At 35.8% G+C, this 27,253-nt stretch overlaps 2 protein-coding genes and 1 long non-coding RNA gene across 8 annotated transcripts in view; 1 reads left to right on the top strand and 2 right to left on the bottom strand.

The window, feature by feature from the left end:
- LOC127964942 (uncharacterized) overlaps nucleotides 1-27,253 on the bottom strand; it is a 171,511-nt gene that overhangs the window by 13,133 nt on the left and 131,125 nt on the right. The window lies entirely within an intron of this gene.
- The window catches only part of LOC127964893 (NACHT, LRR and PYD domains-containing protein 12-like), a 97,135-nt gene that overhangs the window by 53,710 nt on the left and 16,172 nt on the right, over nucleotides 1-27,253 (top strand). Inside the window, exons 2-7 of the mRNA XM_052565378.1 lie at nucleotides 13,604-13,717; nucleotides 14,596-14,670; nucleotides 15,352-15,456; nucleotides 15,558-17,366; nucleotides 17,983-18,156; nucleotides 23,738-23,911. Of these exons, the coding sequence (XP_052421338.1) occupies nucleotides 13,604-13,717; nucleotides 14,596-14,670; nucleotides 15,352-15,456; nucleotides 15,558-17,366; nucleotides 17,983-18,156; nucleotides 23,738-23,911 (2,451 nt within the window). The remainder of the gene's footprint in view (nucleotides 1-13,603; nucleotides 13,718-14,595; nucleotides 14,671-15,351; nucleotides 15,457-15,557; nucleotides 17,367-17,982; nucleotides 18,157-23,737; nucleotides 23,912-27,253) is intronic.
- Nucleotides 5,801-11,086, bottom strand: LOC127964966 (uncharacterized). Of its 2 annotated transcripts, XR_008155197.1 has the most exons (4): nucleotides 11,013-11,086; nucleotides 9,830-9,951; nucleotides 9,630-9,730; nucleotides 5,801-7,317 (listed from the first exon to the last, which is right to left on the bottom strand). It is a non-coding gene; the product is annotated as an uncharacterized LOC127964966 (long non-coding RNA). The 2 variants fall into 2 exon arrangements; XR_008155196.1 differs by having other exon boundaries at nucleotides 9,630-9,951.

Below are 27,253 nucleotides of genomic sequence, written 5' to 3'. Positions count from 1 at the left end.
CACGTGCAGTTGCGTGCAGTATTGATAACTAGCGATCAGTCGGTGCAGGGTGACGTTATCTTAGAGTCACGACATTATATATATTTTTTTAAATCTCTAATCAGTTCTGTCTTTAGAAATCAAAAAAAATATTTATTTGTAATCTTAATTTTTTAGTATTGAAAAATATTTTTTGTAGTCAGAAAATACAGAATTTTTCCAAACCAACTCGCGACCCCTTGAAATCATTCTGCGACCCCCCGAGGGGTCGCGACCCCCAGTTTGAGAACCACTGCACTAGGGGACCGCTCACATTGGGCTGGCAGCAGATGGAACATGACCTGAAATGGTGTGGGTTTTATGGGCACAGGACATGGTCCAGTGAAACGTTGTTTTCCTCTACGATTTGAGAACAATCCAGGATAGGACCTGTTTTAAAAACTGTAACATGGAAGTCAGAACAGACCTACGATTTATAATAGGCGAGGATTGTTATATACAGTTTCTACTTACCTGGTCATTTCTGTTTGGACAGAAGATGGCCCCGGAGTTTGGCCTCTAACATGAGATGATCTGACAGACCAAACAACAACAAAAATCTACATTTTGACCACAATGTATGTGTTGCCATTTAATAATAAAAAAAGCAATACCTGTTTATACCCTGACTAGTAGAAGACCCATCAGCTCTCTCTGGTGTCAAAAGTGCCAAAAGGTGCCTTGCTGATCTCAGCACTTCATTGTCTCCCTTGTGAAAAACAAACACGGCATGGATGGAAGATGGAAAGTTTCTTAAAAAATATTACGTCAACATAGATATAAAATTATTAATGTAGATACAGAACTGTCTTTCTGAAAACCATCGAAAACTGACCGCCAAAAATTGATTTTCAAAAAGGCTTTGACTTCATTTAATAAACATGACCACTGCAAGTTTCAAAATCAAATACCAGAGCGGGTGTTTTTCATCACTGTATTTCAGAAGGAAACTGACTGCGTTTAGAAAATGTTCGATTTCATTTTTCTTTCATTTAGCATGTAATGCTCGATACGGCAGTGTTTGTGAGCTCAGAGCAGCCGTTACCGGAGCTCTCTCTCTCCCGCGATTAAAGCGGGGCCTGCAGGCAGAATATGAATAGAGTGTAAGGCTGCTGGAAACACTGTGACATTAGTTCTATCATCTGCTTATGCCTACGATGCTTTTGAGAAATTAAGCCCTTACCTGGACATAGCAGTGACAAGTCCTATTTAATTAAAAGACGGAGATTAACTACTCTACTGGTAGAAATGTAACTTAATTTATAAGTGGCAGATTTATTTTATAATTGCGGTTGGGTTGTATTTAATGGTCCTATATAATATATAAAAATGGTGCTATTTGGGTCATTATACGAAAACGTGCCATTTTGTGTCCCTCAGGGAAAAAAAGCTCTGTAAATATTAATAAAACATAAAACAAATAAAATATTTAATATTCTAGTTTCCATAATGTCTCATAATATAAGAATAAATTATTTTCTGTTTCTTTGGTTTTTAAAGGATTTTAATCACATTTTTGTGCAAAGCATCTTGAAGAAATGTTGAAAATGGCCTGTCCCTCAGTATGATTTTTCTACTTCTACTTGCTATCGAGGCCAAAAAAGTCAAACTATCATAAAAGAACATATACTTGTATAAAGCCTTAAGTGTCAGTTCATTAGTCATAAATGGATTTTATTCTTAACGTGTCAAATGAAATAAAAAAACACACAATTTAGTCGGGTCCCTAGGTTCTCGTCAACCCTGTTACTTTTTATAAAAAAAACCTCTTTAAAGATAATGGACTGTTCCAAAAGTTGCATCAGTTCCAGGAAGTGACATCATCTGACTTTCAAGAAGTTGATTGTAGAAGACAAGTAAGTGTTCTCTTCTTTTTAATGAATTTTCTTTGAGTTTATGTAATGTCTGAAAGACAGGGACACGCTCATTGGGTCAGCCCTGTTACCAGAAAAGCATACATTAAAAAGTTATTTGTACATATTTAAAAATGTTTATATATGATAATATTAAGCCTCTCATTAAGGCACGTAATGTGGTGTCATTACCTATACCTCATGGCTAGTAATGGCCGCCAATAACCTTTTTCGTCAACCCTGTTACCGTCAACCCTAGAACCATTCCAGGGTATGAAGGTTAACGCAAGTACGCTTTTGTGTGTCTTACCCATGTTGTATACTCAAGAAGGGTTAAATCAAGGGCAACTGGACTTGGTACGTCCATATTTGAAGATATTGCCTCTCATCCAAGGGGTTTCTTCATTTCTAAATGACTGATGGGGAGTGCCAGGCATTTAACCTCTGTGGGGTTGCCACCCCTGAGCCAACCCTTCTTGGATAACTATGACCTGGATGACTGAGAATTTTAACAGACGTACTTTTCTTACAAATAGTATACATTATATACATGTTTTTAGTTTTCATCCCTAAAAATCATGTTTTTTATTTATTCTACTGATAGGTAGGCTAAAATATGTTGAGGTTACTGATCCATACTGATACACACAAGTGCATTGGGTTTTAAAAATGTGATTTATAAACCAAAAGTCATTATTATTTTTATTATGAGAAGTCAATAAATTAACAAGCTTTTCAGTTTGCATTTGGGACACTCTGCATACATGCACTCCATTCAAACAGTTTGAAAAAGTTTTCTTGTCAAAAAATAAATCAAGCTTGTGTGACTTGTATGGTTATGTGAGGGCATGTGAACTACTTACATTTACAGTATGCTACACAATCATAAATAATCAGGGCTGGGGTGTAACGAAATATATGTAACGGCATTACGCATTTAAAATACAAAAAATGAGTAACTGTATGTCGTTATAATTACATTTTAAATAAGGGGTAATCAGATTACAGTTACATCTGAAAACTATTTTAGATTTCCAGTAATTACTTTTATTTTGATGTCATTTATTAATTTAGTATATTGTCATTAACCAAACATAGCATAACCAAGCAATACACCCAGTTTCAGCGTATTATAGTGGTTTTACTTGAAAAAATATATAAATACCGCAGGCAAGAGAAATATGGATTTATATTGATCACAATATGTCACCTTTGTAGTAAAAAAAAAAAACAAAAAAAAAAACACAGCTTGCGTACTCGGGGTAACAAGAGGAATCACTTAGACTCTTGAGTAAACAATGATTTGGGTCTTAATCTTAATTTTCCGCATATAAATACAGCATACTGACCTATAAAATGATAACTTGTACTCACCTCTCGGTCCATTTCGTCAAATGATGTTTTATGAAGGCCTCTCGTGACGGTTTCGTTGATGCTTGTTAAGACAAAGTAGCGCTTGCACCCCCTGCCGGTGAAGACGATTTACAGCAGATGAGATTGTGATCGGTAATCTACTGATTTTCCTGTTGTTCCCGGATGTGAAACGGTGACTTTACTGTCGAATTTGAACCACTGAATTTGTGGAAGCGAGTTTGTAAAGCGAAATAAAATGGACTGAAACTTGCCTGTTGAATATTATAGGTTGTATTTTTAAATAGATCGAATATTTTGGAAGTGAAATCTGAAAGGTGAATATGAATTCTTGAATTTTTGATTATGAAAATCAGTTTGAAATGTTTTTAATTGAAATATTCATGTCTTAAATATACAACCATGTTGAATTTCAGCCCATAATTATGCAAGACTTAAAAATTCAAAGCATTTAAAATGCAGGTACGTCTATTGCAATGCATATTTTTTCAATTCTTGTAATTCAATACGCTTTTTTAATTAAAAATCAATTGGGATTAATTTACTTCCATGTAAAATACACTTGGGTTGTCGATGTCAAAACACTATTTAAGCTGTGATTCAAATATGAAATAATGTTATGTCATGTGTTTACTCTTACACTGAATGTGTGCTGCTTCAGTCCAGATGAGGAGGCTATTGTACAGGTAAATTTAGTAACTTTATAGGGTGTGAATGCTGTAGTCTAACATACAGCTGTGGTGTCTGTATAGAGTGTGAATGCTGTAAAGAAGATGTGTAGAGTTTTGGTTCGGTGTGTGGGTTTTGTAAGAGGTAAAGGAATTTCAATGGGGTGTTAAATGTGTATATTTTGTTAAGGTGTGAATCATATTTAATATCATGCATCATGGTGTTACCGAAAGTTGGAAGAAAGCGACAGACTCTTATTTAGGATTACTCTGAATATGATGTGTGTCAGATAAAAGCAAGTGTCTTGCAGTGGAAGGTGGTAAAATATGAGGACAATTTATGAAAGGGAAAAATCCTACGACTTTAAAAGTACATTTGAGAAGCGCGCACAAGGAGGCTAACCTTGCTTACCTCGACAAGGAAAAGGAGAACACAGAGAACCCCTCGAACCAAAGTTCAAACACCTGGAGCTGCAAGAGTCAACAGCCTTATTGGGACCAGAGTATGGGAGCGGAGTGGAGTGGCAACAATTTCCCCTCCGCGCTCAGAGCATTTAATTATCACTCCGCTCCAGCTCCGCTCCGGGTTCACAATTTCCCGCTCCCACTCCACTCCACGCTCAGTGATACCAGAAACACTGCTCCGCCTTCGCTCTGTGGCTAAAGTATTTCAGTATGTTTGAAATGTTATGTTCATAACGTAGCCTATATTAAAATAAAATTTTTAATAAGTTTCAAAGTGGCTTAGGCTATTGTGTGCAAACTTTTTTTTCCTACCACATGCCAAGCTAATAACATGGATGTCAGCATTAATATAATTACTGTATTCTGATGTGCAAATTTTGTTTGTGATGAAAATAACAGTACATTTTTATTTTATCTACAGATCAATGCATTTCTTACAGATTTCTGCTCATTCAAAATCAGATACAGATGAAGTAACACTGTAAGATTACATTTGTTTGAATGCATTATTGCGAAAGCGATTGCGTGTGAATGTGCTGTAACTGTTTAAATCATGCTTCGACCTGAAAATAATGTGAAATTAATTTTTACTTCATGTTATCTGGAATGTTTTTGGTCTTTTTGAGCAGGATAAGAGATATATTTAAACCGTTTAGGTGTTTGTGTGTCTGCTGCACACCACTGACACAGATGACTGATCAAACACAAAATATAATCTTTTTCTTTATGAACATCATTATTCAGGAATTATTAAACATGAACCAATCAGTATCTGAAATTGATTTCAATATACAAAGAATAACTCAATAGCCTCTGTTACTATATATTGCTCTGTACTGAAATGAAAAACTTAACATCTTGAAAGAAAGCTTCAAGTCCGTACTGTATGTCATCAGTTATTTCTCTGAATAAATTTATGTGTATATTTTTAATATGATTGAGCAACATCTATTTCAGACCCCCAAAGATTCACAAATATGTTTACTAGCATGTAAAATGTTGTATGACTTTTCAATACAAAAATAAAATGTTGTATTTAATTCTTAATCTAATCTTTGAAAAGATGGCTGGTGTTGCTTTCTTGTTGCAATGCAACTTTGAATTAAGTAAAGTTCCAGTTAGTCATTTTCACAAGCAGGTGCTACTCTCATGGATGCTTATATATAAGCATTATTTATCTTCAAATAAATATATAATTTGGAATAATTGGTATATATTGTTTAAACGTAAAACTTTTTCTTTTTTTTTCAAAAAATGGATAAAATTTTTTATTATATTTGTTAAAACGTCATCTTTTACTATCATATGTAAATCAGGATGCATATTACTGAAATAACTTTGGATCTGTTAACACACTCATTTTTAAAACATACACTGTAAAAAATAATTTGTTGAGTCAACTAAAAATATTTTGTTACCCCGCTGCCTAAAATTTTTTTGTTATCTTGACAAAAAAAATCTTGTTGAAACAATTTCAAACTAGAGTGGAGTTAGTCCAGGTAACAAATTTCTTTAAGTTGACTTGACTATTATTTTCTAGTCCAGTCAACTAAATCATGTTGTGTCAACAGGGATTTTTTTTACTTCGATCAATAATCATAAACAAATGTTACTCCACTGCCTTAAATGTTTAAATAAAGATGACAAAACACTTTTTTTTTATGTAATTTATTTAATGATAGAGACAACACTTTCATTCACATTTAAATTGAACAAGCAATTTGCTGTCAACACATCAACTGATAATTGATAAACAAAACAAAAAATGCAAAATACAAACAACCGTCTAAAGATCTGAACCGACACTTGAAAGTGTGATGTATAATAAATAACATTGGCATGGGATTGAGAAACAAATAGTTGCATTTCAATTCATCAGATCAAAACCACAGGGATTGTTTTTAATTTCATAATGCAATATGAAAATCAGAAGGTTGAACTCTGCATATTAACCCTGCACAAGTTCACATGCACTCCCCCCACCATAATGCAAGTCATGGTCAAAATGAGAAACCAAGATATATGTAATATAATATCACAATTAGTTACAAAAAATGAGTGTACTGTACTTCTGTATAATAAGATATAAATGGAATGAATGCACATGGAAGCACAAAGATCTAAAGTCAGATTCTAAATTTCATAGCACAACATGACCAGACAGAGGTGTTAACATCAGAAGGATCTTGAAAGTTTCCAAACTCGTCCCCCATCATAATGCTACATACTGAAAATGTGTACATACTGTTTAAGAAAATGAGAGGTGAAACAACATTTGTTTACATGAGAACATGCATATTCCAAGTCATGACATGTAAACTTTAATGTACATTCTATATAGTGAAAGGCACAAAAGAACCTTTCCTTGTATAAAAAAAAAAAACACTACTTTTTAAGAAAGAGTGCGGTGGAGCCGATGGACACATCATGAACACTGAAAAGTGAAAGTGACATGACATACATTTGTGCTCTTCATTTAACCCATCCAAAGTGCACACACACAGCAGTGAACACACACCGTGAACACACACCCAAAGCAGTGGGCAGCCATTTATGCTGCAGTACCCGGGGAGAAGTTGTGCCTTGCTCAAGGACACCTTATTTGTGGTGTTGAGGGTGGAGAGAGCGCTGAACATTCACTCCCCCACACCTACAGTTCCTGCCGCTGTAGCGAGCACATGGTGGGAGCAGCTGATCTTCACAAGTTTTTGCAGAGCCTCAATGGTGTATTTAATGCGCTGGAGGTGGTGGATGTTCACTGCATACAGACCCATTAGGAGTCCAAATGCCTTGGGGACATGGGAGATGTCAGTGATGACAGGATGTCCAAATGAGACCAATGTTGGTTATTCCTTGGGAAGCACATCACATTGCTGTTCCTCAGTTACAATCAGAATGCCCTCTTCAATTTCTTTCTCAACATCCTTAATGTCACTGGATGGCTGGGAAAAGAAAAAAAATATTACATTACTTAATAAATTTATAAACGAACACACATATGTACATACACTATTAAAGTTTTGTGTTTTGTTAAAAGCACAGCTACCAATTAATGCAAAGTGTAATTCACCTTCAAGTGGAAGATATTTAGAAAAATGTAACCAAAAATGAAAGTCAAAATTAAATGGTGCTCCTCAACGGTTTCGTTTAGAAACATTCAAAATAACTTCCTGTATTAAACTGTTAAAAGCCTGTACTAAATTCTTTGTTCTGCTGAAAACAAAGAGTTTAAAATCCCATGGGAAGATAAGTGTAAAATACACCCCCAGAACCAACTATTCTAAAAATGGGGGGAAATTATTTGCTTCACTGGTATTCTACATGATTTCTGAATGACATAAAATGTGACAAACCAATACAACATTCAGGTTTTTTTTCTTAATCTGATTCTAAGTGTCTAATCTGTCACACCATTTATACAATGATCAGAAAATATATTGGTGTAAATAGGTATTCCTTTTAAATAATAGTCTGTTGCACTCCATGTTCAGAGTAAAGCATGACTCCTAAGGGCCATTTCATAGTCAACGCGGGAAACGCGAGCAAGAAACGCGAGCGACGCACTCCTTTTCATAGTCTAAACAGTGAACGCAAGCGTCACGGTTGATGCGTGTATGCAATACACGGCTCACGCAACAGGGGGTAGTAGAGTCGGGTGATATTAGTAGAGTCGGGTCGCGTGATATTCAGATTACAATGGCAACTGAAGAGGAGTGTATTCTGTTGCTGATGAACTATGGTATAAATGTGGATGAATATGTATAAGTTCGTATAATTTTTCCTCTTCGCCCGCCATTGTATTCAATTCATTGTATACCTTCTTCTTTTGTAAACACAATATACTTGAATTAATGTACAATACTTGCAATGTCGCCCCCACCGACAACGCATATTATTGCGTGAATCGGCACGTCGCGTATCAAAAACTAGGACCACACATTTGGCTACGCACCGACGCATAATGGCGGCCGAAGCATAACGATGCGTAGCCTCGGGGACACGTATGCCTACAGATGCGTTGACTATGAAATGGCCCTAAAGGGTTGGTTAACCCATGTATGTTTTATTCACCCTCATGGCATCGTAGGTGTGTATGACTTTCTTCTTTCAGACAAATCCAGACGGATTATATAAAAAAATATTTATGGCAATAGGTGGGTGTTTTTTTCAACAGTCCAAAAGTAGTCAAATAATGTGCATCAATTCATAATAAAAAGTACCTCACATGGCTCTGAGAGGTGAATAATGTCCTCCTGTAGCGAATCCATGTGTTTTTGTAATAAAAAAAAATACATATTTAAAATGTTATTCAAAACATATTTAAACCCTTTTCTCTCACTTTCGTAAGAGCCATTCCGGGTGGATGAAAATAGGACATAGGGGTCATGCATGCACCGGTGATTAGTGATGAACATGGAAGAGCGGAGGAGACAACAATACGCCAATCACAAAGTAGAATCACAAAATTAGGCTTGCACGTATGATAGTCAGTGGAAGAGAAAAAAAAGTGTTTACAACTTTTTAAATATGGATATTTTTCTTACAAAAAGTGCATCGATTTGCTACAGGAAGCCTTTATTCACCCCCCAGAGCCATGTGAGACACGTTTTATTGATGGATGGGTGCATTTTATTTGACTATTTTTGGACTGCTGAGAAAAAAAACACACCTGTCTGCTGCCATTAAATAACTTGGAAGAGCCAGGACAATGTTTAATTCAACTCAGATCAGATTCGTCTGAAAGAAGAAAATCACATAGGGTGCCTTGAGAATGAGTAAAACATGGCCTAATTTAATTTTTTTGGTGAAACAATCCTTTAAGCAAAGTTGCTAATGGCCAATATGCTAGAACTGAACATTTTTCAGGATTCAAAACAGTATTCAGCAAAATAATAAAGAATCGCTATGTCCATAAACAGGGTTTCTGGTGGTTTTATGAAGATAAATTCAACACTTTATAAAGACATTTTAAATACCAATTATAGAAAATTCACGGAATAAAACTGGGGAAAATAATGTCAAATTATGTTCTCTAAATTTTGAAGCTGTTTTCCAATGCAAATATCTACATTTTCGTAAAGGGTTCACCCAAAAAAGAAAAAGAAAGAAAATTGTCATTTACTAAACCTCAAGTTGTTTTAAACCTGAATTAGTTTATTTCTGTTAGTCCCAGTCCCAGATCGTCTAACACAGTACACAGATCGTCTAACGAGTTACAACCCCAGATCACCCAGATTTCTTCTTCTTCTATTACCTGGACCACATGACTGCAGACTGATGGTGCTCAGATTGGTCATCCAGAAGCGTAATCCCAGCAGTCATGTCCTTGATGAATTCCTGCACAGAGCCTGTGTGCTTTAATAAAAACAAAGGGATGCATTAAACAGGGCCTTACAATTGTAAAGCATATAGACTCCAATAAATGTGCATTTATAAATAAATAAATTTACTTACAACTTCGTCCAAGCTCTACAATGTAAATGCCATTTCCATTATGTCTGCATATCTTTTTGATGGATAACTGCAAAAGGACTCGCTGTGGTCCATCCACAGGATTATTGAATTCTGCGCTGAATCTTCAGTCATCCCAAAATATCATAAACATGAAAAATACAAAAACATGTTAAAACACTGTAAAATAATAAACATACATATAAATAAATCTTTACAGAGAAAGACAAATGTATTGACAAGTTTGTATTAAATGCCAAAGACAAACTATACCATCCAGACGATGCTTTTAAATGACACAACACATAATTATAACACAATAAAAGGAAATTTAACACATTTGTGTCGATCGTTATTGTATCTCTATTTATACAAGATATATGCTATTATTACTCTTATTCTAAAATATATAGATTTAAACGTACGCAATGTACTTATGACCGTATATTCACCATAGACTATATAAAAACAGATATTCACGCAGTATTACACTGGGTTCTAGGTTCTAGCGAGGCACTTGAATGACTAACGTTACTTCAGAAAACTGAAAGAAGAGTTTGTAACGCTACCTTCAGAACTTCATCTGAACCGTAGACTGTAAAATAATCATCAGAACTAAGCTTATGTCAGCGATATCAAATGTAACGTTAAGATACGCGCTCCAGAAGAACTCTGAGGGAGGTGCTCATCTATGGTGCTCATTTGTTTCCCTTATAACATGCAGAAAAGACACAGTTCGAGTAGGAATCTTCTTTTTTCTCCTAATGTTTCATCGATGTATATTCTGACGAATGTCTTGCGCTGTCAGGTTTAGAGTAGTTCCTTTTTTTTTTTTTTTATTCCCGCCGTTCTTAATCCATACAGTGATCCGCGTTGAGCTCTCGCGCTCTGTTTGCACGGCCTCTAACGCAGCCCTGGGCTCAAATAATACATACAAACTGTATTTTTATCGTTCTCCACATAAGTTCAGCTCCGCTGTCCCGCATGGGAGAATATCTGTTTTAATATTTATAAGGAGAATACTGTGGAACCGCCTGTATTTTGAGGCTTCAGAGTGCCGCGAAACGAACATTTACATACAGTAACTTACATACAGAATATACGACTCTTTAAACAATACTTACTCTTCTGAGACAACAAATGTAATTTTACACATTAAGCCAATAAATACGAATATTTTACTTACCAAAGTTGTATTCTAGTCAAATGTCCAAACTTTGAGGAGAAACTGACTAGAATGGCAGGCTGACGACCTTCTTCTCTCTTCAACAGCATTCAGGAGAATGACGAGATCTCGCGATAAGTGATGTTGTGAACGTGATATTGCTATTGAATTGAGTCAACAATTTTTTTTAAGTTATGAGGACAAATGACCTAGTTCAGTCAACTTTCAAACTAGTTGAGACACTGAAAACTTAAAATTTTTAGTTGAATGAACAAATTCAGTAACTGCAAGTCGTGTCAACATAAAAAAATTAATTGAAACAACTAAACTGCTTAATAATTTTTTACAGTGTACGGTACTCCATCTCGACTTCAAAGAAACAACGTCTTGTTACTGGTTCCTGGAAGAACACATTGATGGTGGTTTTAGCCACAGAACTGTAATAGAACACATACTATTGAAAATGAAACCAATACATCATTTAGTTTCTCAATAACACTATAGTTCTGCTGACACCTTGAGATATTTTTAGAAAAGAATGAAACCAGATGCTCTGTGCTGAAATTGTCTTGCACCCGCTCCTGTAGTTCAACTTCTAATGTAAACGTTAGGGAATGAGTTGGATTCACCTTCAGCAGTTATGGATGCCGAGGTAAGACCAGTGCAGGAATACTTAGTATATTTTTATAGAAATAAATGTTATCATTAAAAAAAAAATATATTGCATTTTATTTATTTGTACATATTTGTACATATTCATTTTCAGATTAATTACTTATTAAATGTAATTCATTTTACTTGTTAATGGTATATTAAATGCCAAATCATAATTGCTGATTGCTCCTTTGAAATTGTAATTAAGATTATTTGATTTTTTAAATTTACATTGAATGATGTTTTGAATAGCTTTTGACCATTGTTTAAAGCAACTGCATGCCATATTCTTATATGAAACTAAGTTGAATAGCTTCAAATGTAAACTATACATTAGTTTGGTTTCTTCTTTATATATATGGTAACACATTACAATAAGGCATCATTTGTTCACATTAGTTAATGTATTGACTGACATTTTTTTTTTTTTTTTTTTTACTGGTCAGATGAAGTCTGAGCACTGAAACAAGCAACTAAAATTATTTAATTAACTCTGCTCCTTTTTGTATAAAAGCTCATTTTTGTATAAATAACTTGAAGTTTGATATAATGTATTCTATTAGTATGTTAGACGTGAAAGCCTGTAAAACTGGATCAAACGTGAACAGGATGAGAGATCGCGCTCAGGAAGTGACGCCAGTTTTTCGCGTCACAAATCAAAAGTGAAACAAATGTTCCGAGTTAATGTTTTCTCCATTTAAACAGTCAGAATCGATTCTATACGGAATATCAAAGTGTTTCAGAGGAACTAAAGTATGATTGTCGTGTAGCTGCTTCATAGAAAGACGGTGGATTTTGTGAATCTGTGTAAATAAGGTGAGTGCTGAGTGCTTTACAGTGACTTCCGCTTTCAGATTTACTATAAACGACGTTTAGTTTTACATGTTTAATATTTCCAATTTCAAGCAGGTGGAGGTGGTTTGATTGGTGTTTGGTGTTGTGTGTGGTTTATTTGATCATTTGTTAACACACGACTAACATTGTGTATCTGAACATGTGTATCTCATGATCTGTTTCTCTCAGGATCCGTTCAGCTGAATTATTGAGTTTGTTTGTCATTTCTATTCAGAGTCAGTGCTGGAGATCAGATTCTGTTTCATCATGGAGGACACACAAACATCCACAGATCAAGAGTTTTCTCCAGGATGCAGGTACTTCGAAGAAACACTGTATTAAATCACCTTCAATGATGAGAGATGGGCGTCTCCTTTTTGTTTTTGTGTCTGGAGATTTTTTAGTTAAAATGAATTATTTATTCTTTAAAGGCCAATTTATACCTGAAGCTGGAGAAAGTCCAAAACGGACTCAGCTGGACAAAGGCATCTGCTATCAATTTGACTAAGCTGAATAAAAAACAAAAAGCTTAACTGATTAAACAAAGACAAGCAATAATGCAGACAATATATGGTTTATGTGTGTTTTTCAAGTCATCTACAGGTAATAAAGTATTTTAATAATACAGTGTTAATTGACATAACATTTATTATTACAGTACAGAAGCTATAAAATATATTTTCTGCCTTATTCTGTGATAAAAAATAGGAAAAGTGTTTTTAGTAACTTTGATAAAAGCAATCATAAAATTGTCTTTGTAACCAATTATCACCCCCCACAGTCTCACACAATCCTGAGGGGACACTGGGAATGTAGAGGAAACACTGTAGGATTGGCTGTGTGTGTGTGTGTGTGTGTGTGTGTGTGTGTGTGTGTGCGTGTGCGTGTGTGCATGTGTGCGTGCGTGTGTGTGTGTAAGTTCACAGTACTTGCATGTGGAACATGTATGGTACTAAATACATTTCTCCAGTGAAGCATAATGATTGAGGAGGGCCCCACACAAAGAGAAGTCTACGGGCCCCTGAACACCTTAATCTGCCTCATGGAGTGTTTTTAATGAAACATAAAAGGCTTCAGAAGAAAATGATGATCATCGTAAAGAATTAAATCTGTCTCTGTTATAGTTCAGTTGATCAGAAGAGATCAGAAGCAGAGTCCAGCTGTGTGTCTGTGAGGAGTGATCGGTCTATGCATCCTCCATTAGGGTTTAAGAGTGGAGATACAAAGACTGATCTCAGGTATGTTTTTATATAAGTATTAGGGTAAACATACCAATTTATCTCACCAAAATCTACATTGAGACATTTTTCGTGAACAAGATATTGGTTTCAGTATAAGATGTTATGTTACAATAAAATATTTATCTCTCACACAAAAAAAATATTTTAAGTGACAAAAGCAAATATACATAATTAAATGCAGAAAGCGTGGCTGTGGTTAATGGGTATATGTTTATACCCTTTAAGCACTTACCTGTTCCCATTAAGCTCACATAATTTTTCATTCTTTACTATTAATCCAGAACACGGCAGCAAAATATAATATACATTTTTAACGAGTCGAAAATAATTGACATCACACCTCTCTTCATCAGTCTGCTCTGGCTACCAATAGCTGCTCACATAACAAAACCAGCATTAGTTCTTCTCCCCTTTACCTAAATTCATTACTTCAGACTTATGTGCCTCTAGAAGCTTGTCTTTATTGTGTCTTTTATCAAATAAAATAAAAACCTTGCTACGTGTCGTGTACTGTTAAGCTAACTGAGACTTTTTCTAGCATTTGTATATTGTTGCTCTGTTGTTAGTTTAGATTGCTTCTGTTGTCCTCATTTGTAAGACACTTTGGATAAAAGCATCTGCTAAATTAGTCATCTTATATTCTCAAAGTAAATTTTCTACAATATATGATATATATATTTTTTTCATGTACATTGATAATATAAATTTTTTATCTTTATCTGATATTTTAATATATTGTGTTATACAGAGAGAAAAATTTATGAAAAAACTCTTTTGTAATGAAATAGTGTAAATGAAATGATCCTAAAGTGCTTTTTAAAGTGTTGGTAAATATGGTAATTCAAAGCACTGACTTTAATCTCTCTCTGTTATAGTTCAGTTGATCAGAAGAGATCAGAAGCAGAGTCCAGCTGTGTGTCTGTGGATCGTATAATAAAGACTGATCTCAGGTATATTTTTATATAAATATTATTATAGTGTGTCATTTTATATTCTCAAAATGTATATTTTCTACAATAACTGTATGTCTATGAATCAGCTGTTAGATTATAAGTCTCAACAACCAAACCATTCATAGGTTCATTACTCTTGACAATCACAGTAGTTGAGGTACTTCACATTATGAGTGGGTTATATCTTCCTCAACACTGCTTATCACCTTTTCAATATTTAATAAATAGGATTTTTCAACTGATCGATGCAGCAGCAGATTTCAGTTTTTCAATGTAAGTCAGTGAATGTGTTTGAAAGCATAATGTGAGTAGTTTTTATATGAATACAGAAGAAATAACTTGTCATACCTTGGTTTAATATAATGTGATTTCTTTTTTCAGTAGTTTTCTCTCAATAATTTATTTGTTCTAAATACTGGATTTTAATGCAGTCTTACATTTTAAAACATATTTTAGGAGCATTGAATGATTAACAGGTTTTGCAGTCTAATATAGTCAGTGTTTTGTTAAAATATAATTTATATTATATTAAAGTATATACAATATATGCACTACCATTCAAACATTTGAGGTCAGTAATATTTTTGGTTTTTGTATTTTGAAAGAAAGAAATTAATACTTTAATAATAATTGCTTTCATTAGCACCAAAATTTATCATATTTTCATGATTTCTGAAGATCATGTGACACTGAAGAATGGAGGAATGATGCTGAAAATACAGCGGAGCATCACAGAAATACATTATATACTGTATATAGTGAAGATACAAAGACTGATCTCAGGTCTGATATTTCTGTTGAAGATTATTTGATTATGATACAGAATACATAAAATACACTGTGCTCATTAGCTTATTTGTTAATGCAGTATGTTAATTTTCCAGGCATGAAGTCCTCAACAGGTTCAGATCAAATCTGCTGAAGAAGTTTGAGCGTCTGTATGAGGGAACAGCGACGCAGAGAAACCCAACACTCCTGAATGAGATCTACACACAGCTCTACATCACAGAGAGTGAGAGTGGAGAGATCAGTAATGAACATGAGGTGAGACAGATTGAGACACAATCCAGGAGAACAGCTACAGAAGACACAGCCATCAAATGCAGTGACATCTTTAGACCTTTACCTGGACAAGACAAAGCCATCAGAACTGTGCTGACAAAGGGAGTCGCTGGCATCGGAAAAACAGTCTCTGTGCAGAAGTTGATCCTGGACTGGGCTGAAGGGAAAGAGAATCAGGACGTCCAGTTCATATTTCCACTTCCTTTCAGAGAAATCAACCTGATGAAGGACAAAACACTCAGTCTTTCAGATCTTCTTCATGTCTTTTTCCCTGAAACTAAAGAAATGGAAATATCCAGTGATGGATATAAAGTGTTGTTCATCTTTGATGGTCTGGATGAGTGTCGTCTGTCTCTGGACTTTAAGAGTAAAGTGAAAGTGTGTAATATATCTGAACCAGCCTCAGTGGACGAGCTGCTGATGAACCTCATTGTGGGGAATCTGCTTCCCTCTGCTCTCATCTGGATCACCTCCAGACCAGCGGCAGCTGATCTCGTCCCGTCTGAGTGTGTCCATCGAGTGACAGAGGTACGAGGCTTCAATGAGCCACAGAAGGAGGAATACTTCAGGAAGAGAATCAGTGATCAGAGTCTGGCCGACAGGATCATCTCACACCTGAAGTCATCAAGGAGCCTCTACATCATGTGCCACATCCCAGTGTTCTGCTGGATCTCAGCCGCTGTTCTGGAGAAGATGTTGAGTCGAGCAGAGAGAGGAGAGATTCCCAAGACTCTCACTCAGATGTACACACACTTCCTGATCCTTCAGACCAACATCAAACATGAGAAGGACTATGAGAAGAAGGTGACAGATGAAGACATGATCCTCAAACTGGGGAAAGTGGCTTTCCAACAGCTTGTGAAAGGAAACCTGATCTTCTATGAGGAAGACCTGAGAGAGTGTGGCATTGATGTGACAGAAGCATCAGTGTACTCAGGATTGTGCACTCAGATCTTCAGAGAGGAGCTGGGCTTGTATCAGGGGAAAGTCTTCTGCTTTGTTCATCTGAGCATTCAGGAACATCTAGCAGCTCTATATGTGCACCTCTCCTGGACAAACTACAACAGAAATGTGTTTGACCAGTTCACCAAACTGAGTTTACCCTCTAAAGTGAAGAAACAGTTTAAACTCAGTTCATCAGAACCTGTTTCATTATCTGAGCTGCATCAGAGATCTGTGAAAGAGGCTCTTCGGAGTAAAAATGGGCATCTGGATCTTTTCCTGCGGTTCCTTCTGGGTTTGTCAGTAGAGTCTCATCAGATTCTCCTACAACAAATAATGAAGCTGAAAAGAAACAGCTCTGACAGCAATGAGACAACAGTTGAGTACATCAAGAAGAAGATCAGGACCATTGAGTCTCCAGAGAAACCCATCAATCTGTTCCACTGTCTGAATGAACTGGGTGATCGTTCACTAGTGGAGGAAATACAACAGTATCTGACATCTGGAGGAATAAAGGAAACCAAACTCTCTTCATCTCAGTGGTCAGCTGTAGCTTTTGTGTTGTTGACATCAGAAGAGGAACTGAATGAGTTTCGTCTTGATAAATTTGTTGAAGGAAAGGATAAAGCTGAAAATGTGAAAGTTCTTCAGAAGCTGCTGCCTGTGATTAAAGAATCCAGATCAGTTCAGTAAGTATCACTGAGAACAATCACTTCACTGTTAAAACATGAAGAAAATCAAAGTTAAAGCTCAGAAATCTTCAGTGCTGCAGATGTTGTTCAGAGTTTAGTGCTCAGTATTTAGATGTGTTTTATATTAAATTAGTGACACCGTTAGATTCAGAGACAGAAGTGGCATATAAATTATTTATTTATTAATATATTACTATAAAAAAGGAATTTAAGTAATTGTCATTTTTAAAGGCATCATGAACTGCCTCAGTTTTTTATTTTGTACCATTCTCTGAGATCCACTTATAATGTTGTCAAGCTGATCATTACACAAGCTGTTGTTTCGTCAGACTGCCTTCAATATAAGATGTTTTTAGACTAATGACTCAGTTTTGTGTTCTGAAACTTACAGGATGTTTTTATAGTACAGTGTCCTCTTATGACAAAAGATCATGACCCCTTTAAACTACGCCGGTGTAACAAAGTAATATTATTTATCTTTAATCAGACTCATGTTTTTGTTCTTTGACATTTTAAATCTCACACATTGATTTGTTCTTTCTCTTTACTAATGGATTCACAGCTAAACTGATCTGATCTGAGAGAGTGAAGAGTGTGTCATTGTTCTCTACAGGTTGAGAGATTGTGACGTCACAGATGAAGGTTGTTCTGCTCTGACTTCAGCTCTGAGATCAAACCCCTCACACCTGAGAGAACTGAGTCTGTCTAGGAATAAAATAAGAGATTCAGGAGTGAAGCGTCTCTGTGCTGGACTGGAGGATCCTCGCTGTAAACTGGAGAAACTGCGGTAAGATTATATATGACGCACTGTAAAATATTTGTGAAGTGAAAAACAAATCACCCAGAAAGCCAGAAAACACAATGACAAGTCAGACAAAATGTAAAAAATTAGCTATTGTTTGTGAATGTAATACTTCCTACTGATTGGATGAGACTAGGGGTCGTGATATACTGGTATTGACGTTAACTGTGATATTCAAAGCAACAATTATCGATATCGTGTTAATTTAATGTGTGACGATCTATCACATACAGAAAGTTAAACATTGTGTGTCTTTGTTTCTTGTTCATGTGTGGACTTCTGTGTTCATATTAAAGCTGTTTCTGCATTAGCAACACCTTTAAATGGGTTCTGTTACACTAAGTGCTAATAGCTGTATTGTTAGCAAAGGCTTACATTTACATTTACATTTAATCATTTAGCAGACGCTTTTATCCAAAGCAACTTAAAAATGAAACAATAGAAGCAAATCAGACCAACAAGAGAACAACAACAGTATACAAGTGCCATGACAAGTCTCAGTTAATCTAGTACAGAACACAGAGACAGGTTTTTTTAATAAGAATATGATAGTCAAGAAAAGAAAAGGTAAGTGCTAGTATTAGTTGGTTAAGTTCTAGTGAAAAAGATGAATCTTTAGATGTTTCACGAAAGTAAGTAAAGACTCAGCTGTATGAATTGAGATTGGGAGGTGATTCCAGCAGCTGGACACAGTCCAGGGAAAGGTCCCTGAGTGATTTTGAACTTCTTTGGGATGGCACCACAAGGCGTTGTTCACTTGCAGAGCGCAAACTTCTGGAGGACACATAAGATTGAACCAGTGAGTTTAGGTATGTTGGTGCTGTGCCAGTGGTCGTCTTGTAGAAGCATCAGTATCTTGAATTTAATGCGAGCGGCTACTGGTAGCAGTGTAACCTGATGAGGAGAGGAGTAACGTGAGCTGTTTTTGGCTCATTGAAGACAACCCCCGCTGCTGCATTCTGGATCAGTTACAGAGGTTTGATAGTACATGCAAGAAGAGCCAGGAGAGCATTACAATAGTCCAGTCTGGAGAGAACAAGAGCTTGGACAAGAAGTTGTGTGGCTTACTCTGACAGGAAGGGTCTAATCTTCCTAATGTTGTATAAGGTTTGACTGTTAGCAGACAAAATTACTAAAGAAAGCAGTCAGATCAGTGAGCGAGGAAGAACAGTGGGCTTTTGAGGAGACCGACCCGAGTACAAATCTGCATTTCTTCTCATTTACTCCAGTGTATATGAGCTCAGAGAGATGTTTATATTAAAGACAACATAAGAAAATATTCAAAGCACTGAAATAAAACGTCTAATGTGTATAATTAAATATATATGTGGTGTCCTCACGTTGATCAGATGTTCTGGAGAATCAATCACATGCAGCTCATATTGTTCCCAAACTCAGAAGCGTGAGTCTCTTCCTGCAGCTTCAAGAACAGCTTTACTGATCAGCAGCTTCAGTGTGATTAGGAGCAGGTGTAGGGGGCTTTAGGAAGAGACACAAGGAAGGACACTAGAAGACACCATCTGTTTATAATCAACAGAATCAGAGAAAGAATATGTTATTACCTACTGTTTAGTAAAGCACTGCAGTACATTGAGGTGTGAGTACTATCTGCAAGTATGAATAATATCTCACAGTGAAGGAGATCTCAGGTTCTGATATCCTTGAGTGATGGAGAAACACACACACACACACTCTCTCACACACACACACACACACACACACACACACACACCACACCACTACTCTGTACATATAAATACAGATCAATATAAAGCTCAGCTGTGTAATGAATAGTGTGATTTAACATAAAAGACTATTTGCAGGGATGAGTTTATAAAGACTGTAGTGTGACGCTCCATGTCTGCTGTTACTGTACTGTTTCTGGTTCTGATTCACTGTTAGTGCTGCGCTTGATTTGAGACGCTTTAATTTGCATTTGGGAACACAACATTCGTCATTAGAAACATTTATAAATCTGTTGTTGTTTACAAAGAAGTTTAGTGTCACACAATCCTTCAGAAATCATTCTGATTTTCTGCTCAAGAAACATTTCTGATTATTATCAATGTTAAAAACAGTTTTGCTGCTTAATATTTTTGTGGAATCTATGATACGACTCAAACATTTGTATAAGATTTAAAAAAAGAGAGGAATTAATAATTTTATTCATCATTCATGAAAGCCACAAAAACTGTGTGAAGGAATTTAAAATGATTTCTATTTAATAAATGCATTTACCAATTTAATTAATATATTGATAAATGCAAATAAATGCTGTTCATTAAACTTTATATTTATCAAAAAATAAAGTGCATCATTTCAACACAAAATATGAAGTAGCAAAATGTTCAACATTGATAATAATCAGAAATGTTTCTTGAGATTAAAATAAATTGTAATGACTTCTAAAAGATCACGTGACACTGAAAACTGGAATAATGATGAAGAATATTCTGATTTGCATCACAGGAATAACATTACATTTTATATTAAACTTTTTAAACTTTTTTTGTATTTGTAATAATATTTCACAATATTTATTTTACTTTATTTTGATCAAATAAATTCAGCCTTGATGAGCAGAAGATAGTTTGTAGCTCGGCCACATAAGAGGTATACGTTTATAAAGCTGTTGATTAAATGTTAATCTGATTGTTGATGTGGCACAGCTGTTATTAACCCTCTAAGCGCCAAAGTCGCAAAATTGCAACAAGACGTCATCCTTAATAAAATAGACTGTAGTTCCTTATATGGTGTAATATCTCATTTGTATTCCCTTCCACTAGATGGCAGACACGTAGTACTTTGATTCTAGACCAACATTATGCATTGCTTCTGTTCAAAGTGTCGAGCTCTCATGTTATTGATGCGGGAGCAATTCATTTCATAGCGTGAGTGTAAATCGTGAGATTTATGAGAGAAAATCGACAGATGTTTAATAGAAAGAGGATGTGTTGCGAGAGTGTTCACGAAGCACAAACAAGCGATCGTTTCGAGCCTTTGCTCAACGGGGGAGCGGCTGGCAGAGGTGAACATAGTGTCATAGAAAAAAAAACCTTGCAAATAAGTTCAAACATCCATTCAATATCTATTATTTCCTGAATATTACTGATGAACTGATCAAAAAGTAAGCTACTGTTCACATGTGTTTTACTACTATATAGTGTAGTGATATAGTAATAATTTAGTACTTTCTTCTGTTTTATTGTTGGCTTCCTCTGTTCTGATCATTTGGAATGAGGATAAAAAAGACATATACACACACAAAAACATGCAAATATGTTCAAACATCAATTCAATATCTAATATTTCCTGAATGTTATGAAATTCGAGATAGCCGCCCATGGTGACGTCATAATATGCAAACTAGATTAGTATATTTACACCCCACGTAAACTTTCGATCATGTCAAACATTTTTCTAATTGACGGTAGATCTCTATCTTTAAGCCCTTTCAAGTCACAAGCTTTTGAAATCTTGATGCCAAAATACAACATTTTTTTTCCAAAAAACCCTGGCGCCTTAAGGGTTAACGTTTCTGTGTTTGTATTGCCCCGTTGAGAACTGTGGGCTCTGTTTCTTCTCGCGAGAGTTCGCTCGTGATGCGGGAATCCCTGTGACGTCAATGTGCTCACTTTAGGATTTAGCGATCGATCGCCTGATCATTATTACCTGCTGTATTTACCTGTGACTTTGAGTTGCTTCCTCGTGGAAATAACCTGACGCCATTGGATTCTTTTACTGAGGACTTTGTCACAGGACAGTGCTGTTCTCAACCTGCTCCCGGACTCCAAATATTGCACTGGTGAGACCGAACCGAACACACACACACACACACACACACACACACACACACATAGAGACCCTCCATGAGAACGAGTGTAAGCAAGTTCACGAAAGGTTGGTATCTGGTGATCACCTTTACACAATCACACATTAAAAAGTGGTATAAAAATATTTTTAATTCTGAATATAATTTTGTCAGTGTGTTAATGTCGACCCGAGAAGCCCCATTGGACTTCCAAGGACATCACTCACTCACCCTCATTTATTTATTGTATATATTGTGTATATCTAGTATTTTTTTTCTCTTCTGTCTTCTTGTATAATACACACTGGGTTGTCTTTCATTCTTTATCATTCTTTATTGCGGTGGTTATTTATAGTTCCTTCATTCCTTCAAACCCCACTATTAAGAGGTAACAGAAAAGTTTATTTGTGTAGTCAGCTTATTTTATGCCGAGCGTTACAAGCAGTGTTGTGCAAATTACTTGCAAACTGTAAAACATTATAGATAACTTGTTACTGTCATTTAAAAGTAATTCCTTCCATTACAATATTACTGTCTCAGAATTGTAATGCGTTACATGACTCCAGTATTACTTTTGAGTTACTTTCACCAGAATAACTACAGAAATAGAAGTTAACAATCTGAAATGTCAAAATGTACTGCAGAGTATTTTAGCTCCAGTAGAGGAGTAACATAATGACTGTGGGCGATCCAGACTACTAACAATAGAGCTTATAATCGACAAAGTGAAGGATCAAGACAACACAAGACAGGATGACAGCCAGAATCACAAACGATCCAAGTCTGTTACAAGTATGGTAGAGGTAAAGAGATTATCTGCCAATATCTGTGAATTGCTTGGGTCTATTCATATTAGACTCAACAGGACTATATGTAAACTCTAATGCCATATACAATTGTAAAATGTCAAGATGCGCACACATCCATCTCGTGAATGTACAGTCTTCTGCTGTCTTCACTCATTAGCCTCTTTTCCACTGTCCAGTGTGAGCCGAGGCTAACAGCGAGCCGGACGGAGCTAATAGCCTCGGACCTCGAGCACAGAGGACGAGATCATTCTGTGTCATGACAGTATCCTCACACACTCCTGTAAACCCCGTCCTAAACACACCTTCACTGGACTACGTCACACAATACAGAGTTACACCAGCGAGAGAGAGATGAATGAAAAAACATCACTAAACAAATATATCAGAAGCTGACGTTTAGTCTTTATTTCCAAACGTGGACACCACACGCAGCTATTGACTGACCACAAACAGGAAATGGAACTAATTTGCTGCATCTTTGATTCGTTCATGTCTCGCTGTTTTATTCTTTTCTCTTTTCTTTGAACAATTCAATTTTGGGCTAAAAGTGTGTTGTAAAGCGTTACTGAACAAGAACAGAGTGAAATATTACTGCCAATTTATTAGTAATGCCTTTCACTACGGTGTTACAGCTAAAAGTAATATGTTACTGTAATGTGTTACTCCCAACACTGGTTACAAGTTATTTCAAAATCATTAATAATTGTAATGTTTCCAATAACATAACTGTATTTGGTTAAAAATCCTGACAGAGTAATAATGAATTTTCATATTATTTTTGAATGAGGTTTTAAATGATTTATGATCATGTTTTTTGTTCTTTGACATTTTAAATCTCAGTCCAGTGATTCATCACACATTGATTTGTTCTTTCTCTTTACTAATGGATTCACAGCTAAACTGATCTGATCTGAGAGAGTGAAGAGTGTGTCATTGTTCTCTACAGGTTGAGTGATTGTGACGTCACAGATGAAGGTTGTTCTGCTCTGACTTCAGCTCTGAGATCAAACCCCTCACACCTGAGACAACTGGATCTGTCTGAGAATAAAACAAGAGATTCAGGAGTGAAGCGTCTCTGTGCTGTACTGGAGGATCCTCGCTGTAAACTGGAGAAACTGTGGTAAGATTATATATGACACACTGTAAAATATTTGTGAAGTGAAAAACAAATCACCCAGAAAGCCAGAAAACACAATAGTTGTATCAAGATACAGAGATACAGAAAGTAAAACATTGTGTGTCTTTGTTTCTTGTTCATGTGTGGACTTCTGTGTTCATGTTAAAGCTGTTTCTGCATAAGCAACACCTTTAAATGGATTCTGTTACACTAAGTGCTAATAGCTCGTCTTGTTAGCAAAGGCTTGACTGTTAGCAGACAAAATTACTAAAGAAAGCAGTCAGATCAGTGAGAGAGTAAGAACAGTGGGCTTTTGAGGAGACAGACCCGAGTACAAATCTGCATTTCTTCTCATTTACTCCAGTGTATATGAGCTCAGAGAGGTGTTTATATTAAAGAAAACATAAGAAAATATTCAGAACATGGAAATAAAATGTCTAACATGTGTATAATTAAATATATATGTGGTGTCCTGGTGTTGATCAGATGTTCTGGATAATCAATCACATGCAGCTCATATTGTTCCCAAACTCAGAAGCGTGAGTCTCTTCCTGCAGCTTCAAGAACAGCTTTACTGATCAGCAGCTTCAGTGTGATTAGGAGCAGGTGTAGGGGGCTTTAGGAAGAGACACAAGGAAGGACACTAGAAGACACCATCTGTTTATAATCAACAGAATCAGAGAAAGAATATGTTATTACCTACTGTTTAGTAAAGCACTGCAGTACATTGAGGTGTGAGTACTATCTGCAAGTATGAATAATATCTCACAGTGAAGGAGATCTCAGGTTCTGATATCCTTGAGTGATGGAGAAACACACACACGCACACGCACACGCACACACACACACACACACACCACTACTCTGTACAATCTCTTTTTTTACCCACAAACAAAAATACGAAAAATCCAGCTATTCGTTTTCCGTTTCTTAAACAAAACGAAAAAACGAAAATCAAACCGTTTCTCATTTATCTTTATTTATTTTTAAATAGAAAATCGAATGACCAAAATATACACGGACCCAACGGCTGAAAGAAAAGAAAGAGAAGAGCGACAGCAGTTGAATTTCGGGGCTGAGCTCCTTTGGGTTTGTCTTGACAAAGTCGGACCAACAACAATATCTAAAAGTTGCTGAATTTGCTGCAGTGGCAGACAAAATTTATTTTGAATTGCAGATTCTGACATGATAGCCATGCAGGGGACTAAGGTTTTCACTGATGAAATAGTGCACATAGAAATGTCTCTGTGGACGGCGCCGTCTTTTATTTCAACCTGTTATATTCGCTGTAGGCTATCACTGCAATAGTTTGACCAAACTCCCCACCACAATCATTCCCTTTAAATAGATTCCATAATGGTTTGCCAGCTGAGGATGATGATGATAGCCTAATAATAATAATAATAAAAAGAAACAAAGAATGATAATAATAATAATACAAATTAAAAAGTTATGTAGGCTACTAGCTATTTTTTTGTTATGTTTTTGGCAGTTTTTGGGCTACAGAAATTTTTACAAACTTTTACAATAGATAATTTGATTTGGTCTTTGAAGTAGCCTATTAGATAGAGATAGCTTCGACATTTGATCACTGTGGTGGGTTACAAAGACGTTACTATTCTGAAAATAATAACGAGATACAAACCTGTAAATATTCAATCGACTTTTCTTAAATTCAAAACAAAATATTAATGCATTCGTAATTTCCATTTCTGAATAGTTGCTATATGGCAGAGGTGTCAAGTAACGAACTACAAATACTTCATTACTGTACTTAAGTAGAAATTTGGGGTATCTATACTTGACTTGAGTAATTATTTTTCAGCCGACTTTTTACTTCTACTCCTTACATTTTCACGCAAGTATCTGTACTTTCTACTCCTTACATTTAAAAAAATAGCTTCGTTACTGCTATTTCATTCCGGATTGTTATCGTTCAGAGAGAGAGAAAGAAAAAAAACTATCCAGATAAATCGCGCCATCAGGATGGAGTGAATTTGATTGTGGTTGGATGAGAAGTATACACATATACCATTCTGACACCCTATTGGTCCATACGCGATCCATCACACCTGCACATGACACACATCACACTGCATAGACAGTTTTGGGTTCGTTTTTCAAAAAATATATTTCTTAAAAGTAGGTTGGAACCAGTAGTATCCGATCGCCTCAGAGTCAGTCCGCTTAAATTTCAAATGAAACCGGCGTCAGTCCGGTCTCCTCCCGTCTTTCAGCGCGCTCTTCAATCCGCAGACCGCGGTGGAGCAGCGCGAGCTCAAACAGAGACAGAGGACACAAGGTGTGTGTTTACCGATATATTGTTGGAATATATGTATCTGTGAAGTTCTTTGTCATAAATACAGTTTACAAAAGGTCACGATCAGTCGGTTTCTCATCTAGTGTAAAGTTTTCGCTTGTCACCGCTAATCACGAAACAGCTGTTTCCTTACACTTATTTAAATATACTTCATTTAATCATACGTACATACACTGCTGTGCAAAAGTCTTAGGCAGTATTTTCACTTAAAAGAATGGTGTTCGGCCAGTTATTTATATATTTTGCTGTAGAGTGTCAGTATAAAATATCAGTTTACATTTCCAAACATTCATTTTGCCATCGTCAAACTGCTTGTGCATTCAAAATCGCACTAGATTATTATTAAAATTAATGGCAAACTACTGTCCTACTGACTAATTGCAGCAAAATATATAAATAACTGGCTTAAAACCCTTTTTTGGGGTGAAAACACTATTCTTTCTTTTCCATAAGACTTTTGCACAGTACTGTATTTTAAAAACGAGATTGTTGCTACTTTATAAAGAATGAGCATACAGTCATTCACAGAACTGATTTAAGACAGTCACAGACAGCACTCATCTTAACTAAATATCAGAGTGAGTGACAGAGATACAGTAGAAACATTATGTGTGGTTTTGTATTAAATAATGACCCAGATTGTGAAATACATTTATTAGCCTTAGATTAAGGGAAGCACAACTTGGGAAATGAGAGCATCCAAGGTGAAAGCTATGGATTTATTTTACATATTTGTAATGTTCTTTAATGTTATCCATAGTTTTTTTTTTGTAGTTCTTTTTTTTTTTTAAGTATCGGTTCAGGCACGTTGAGGCGCCAGTACCATTTTAAAAGTATCGAAAAGGCACTGGACCCTACTTAAAAGTTATTATTTATTTTCATTTGCCAAATGGGTGCTTTCTCTTCGTCCTCCACAAATTAAGCTACCGTAGGTAGTTGGGTAGTGAGACGTTTTAATAAATTATCGTTTGTGATTAATGACGCAAATGACAATGTTGTGATATCTAGGCTATAGAGCATCACAG

This window comes from Carassius gibelio, chromosome B9 (genome assembly GCF_023724105.1).
Source record: "Carassius gibelio isolate Cgi1373 ecotype wild population from Czech Republic chromosome B9, carGib1.2-hapl.c, whole genome shotgun sequence".
NCBI lineage: Eukaryota > Metazoa > Chordata > Actinopteri > Cypriniformes > Cyprinidae > Carassius > Carassius gibelio.
The sequence above is the reverse complement of the archived record's forward strand: the minus strand, read 5'-3'. Positions and strand labels throughout refer to the sequence as shown.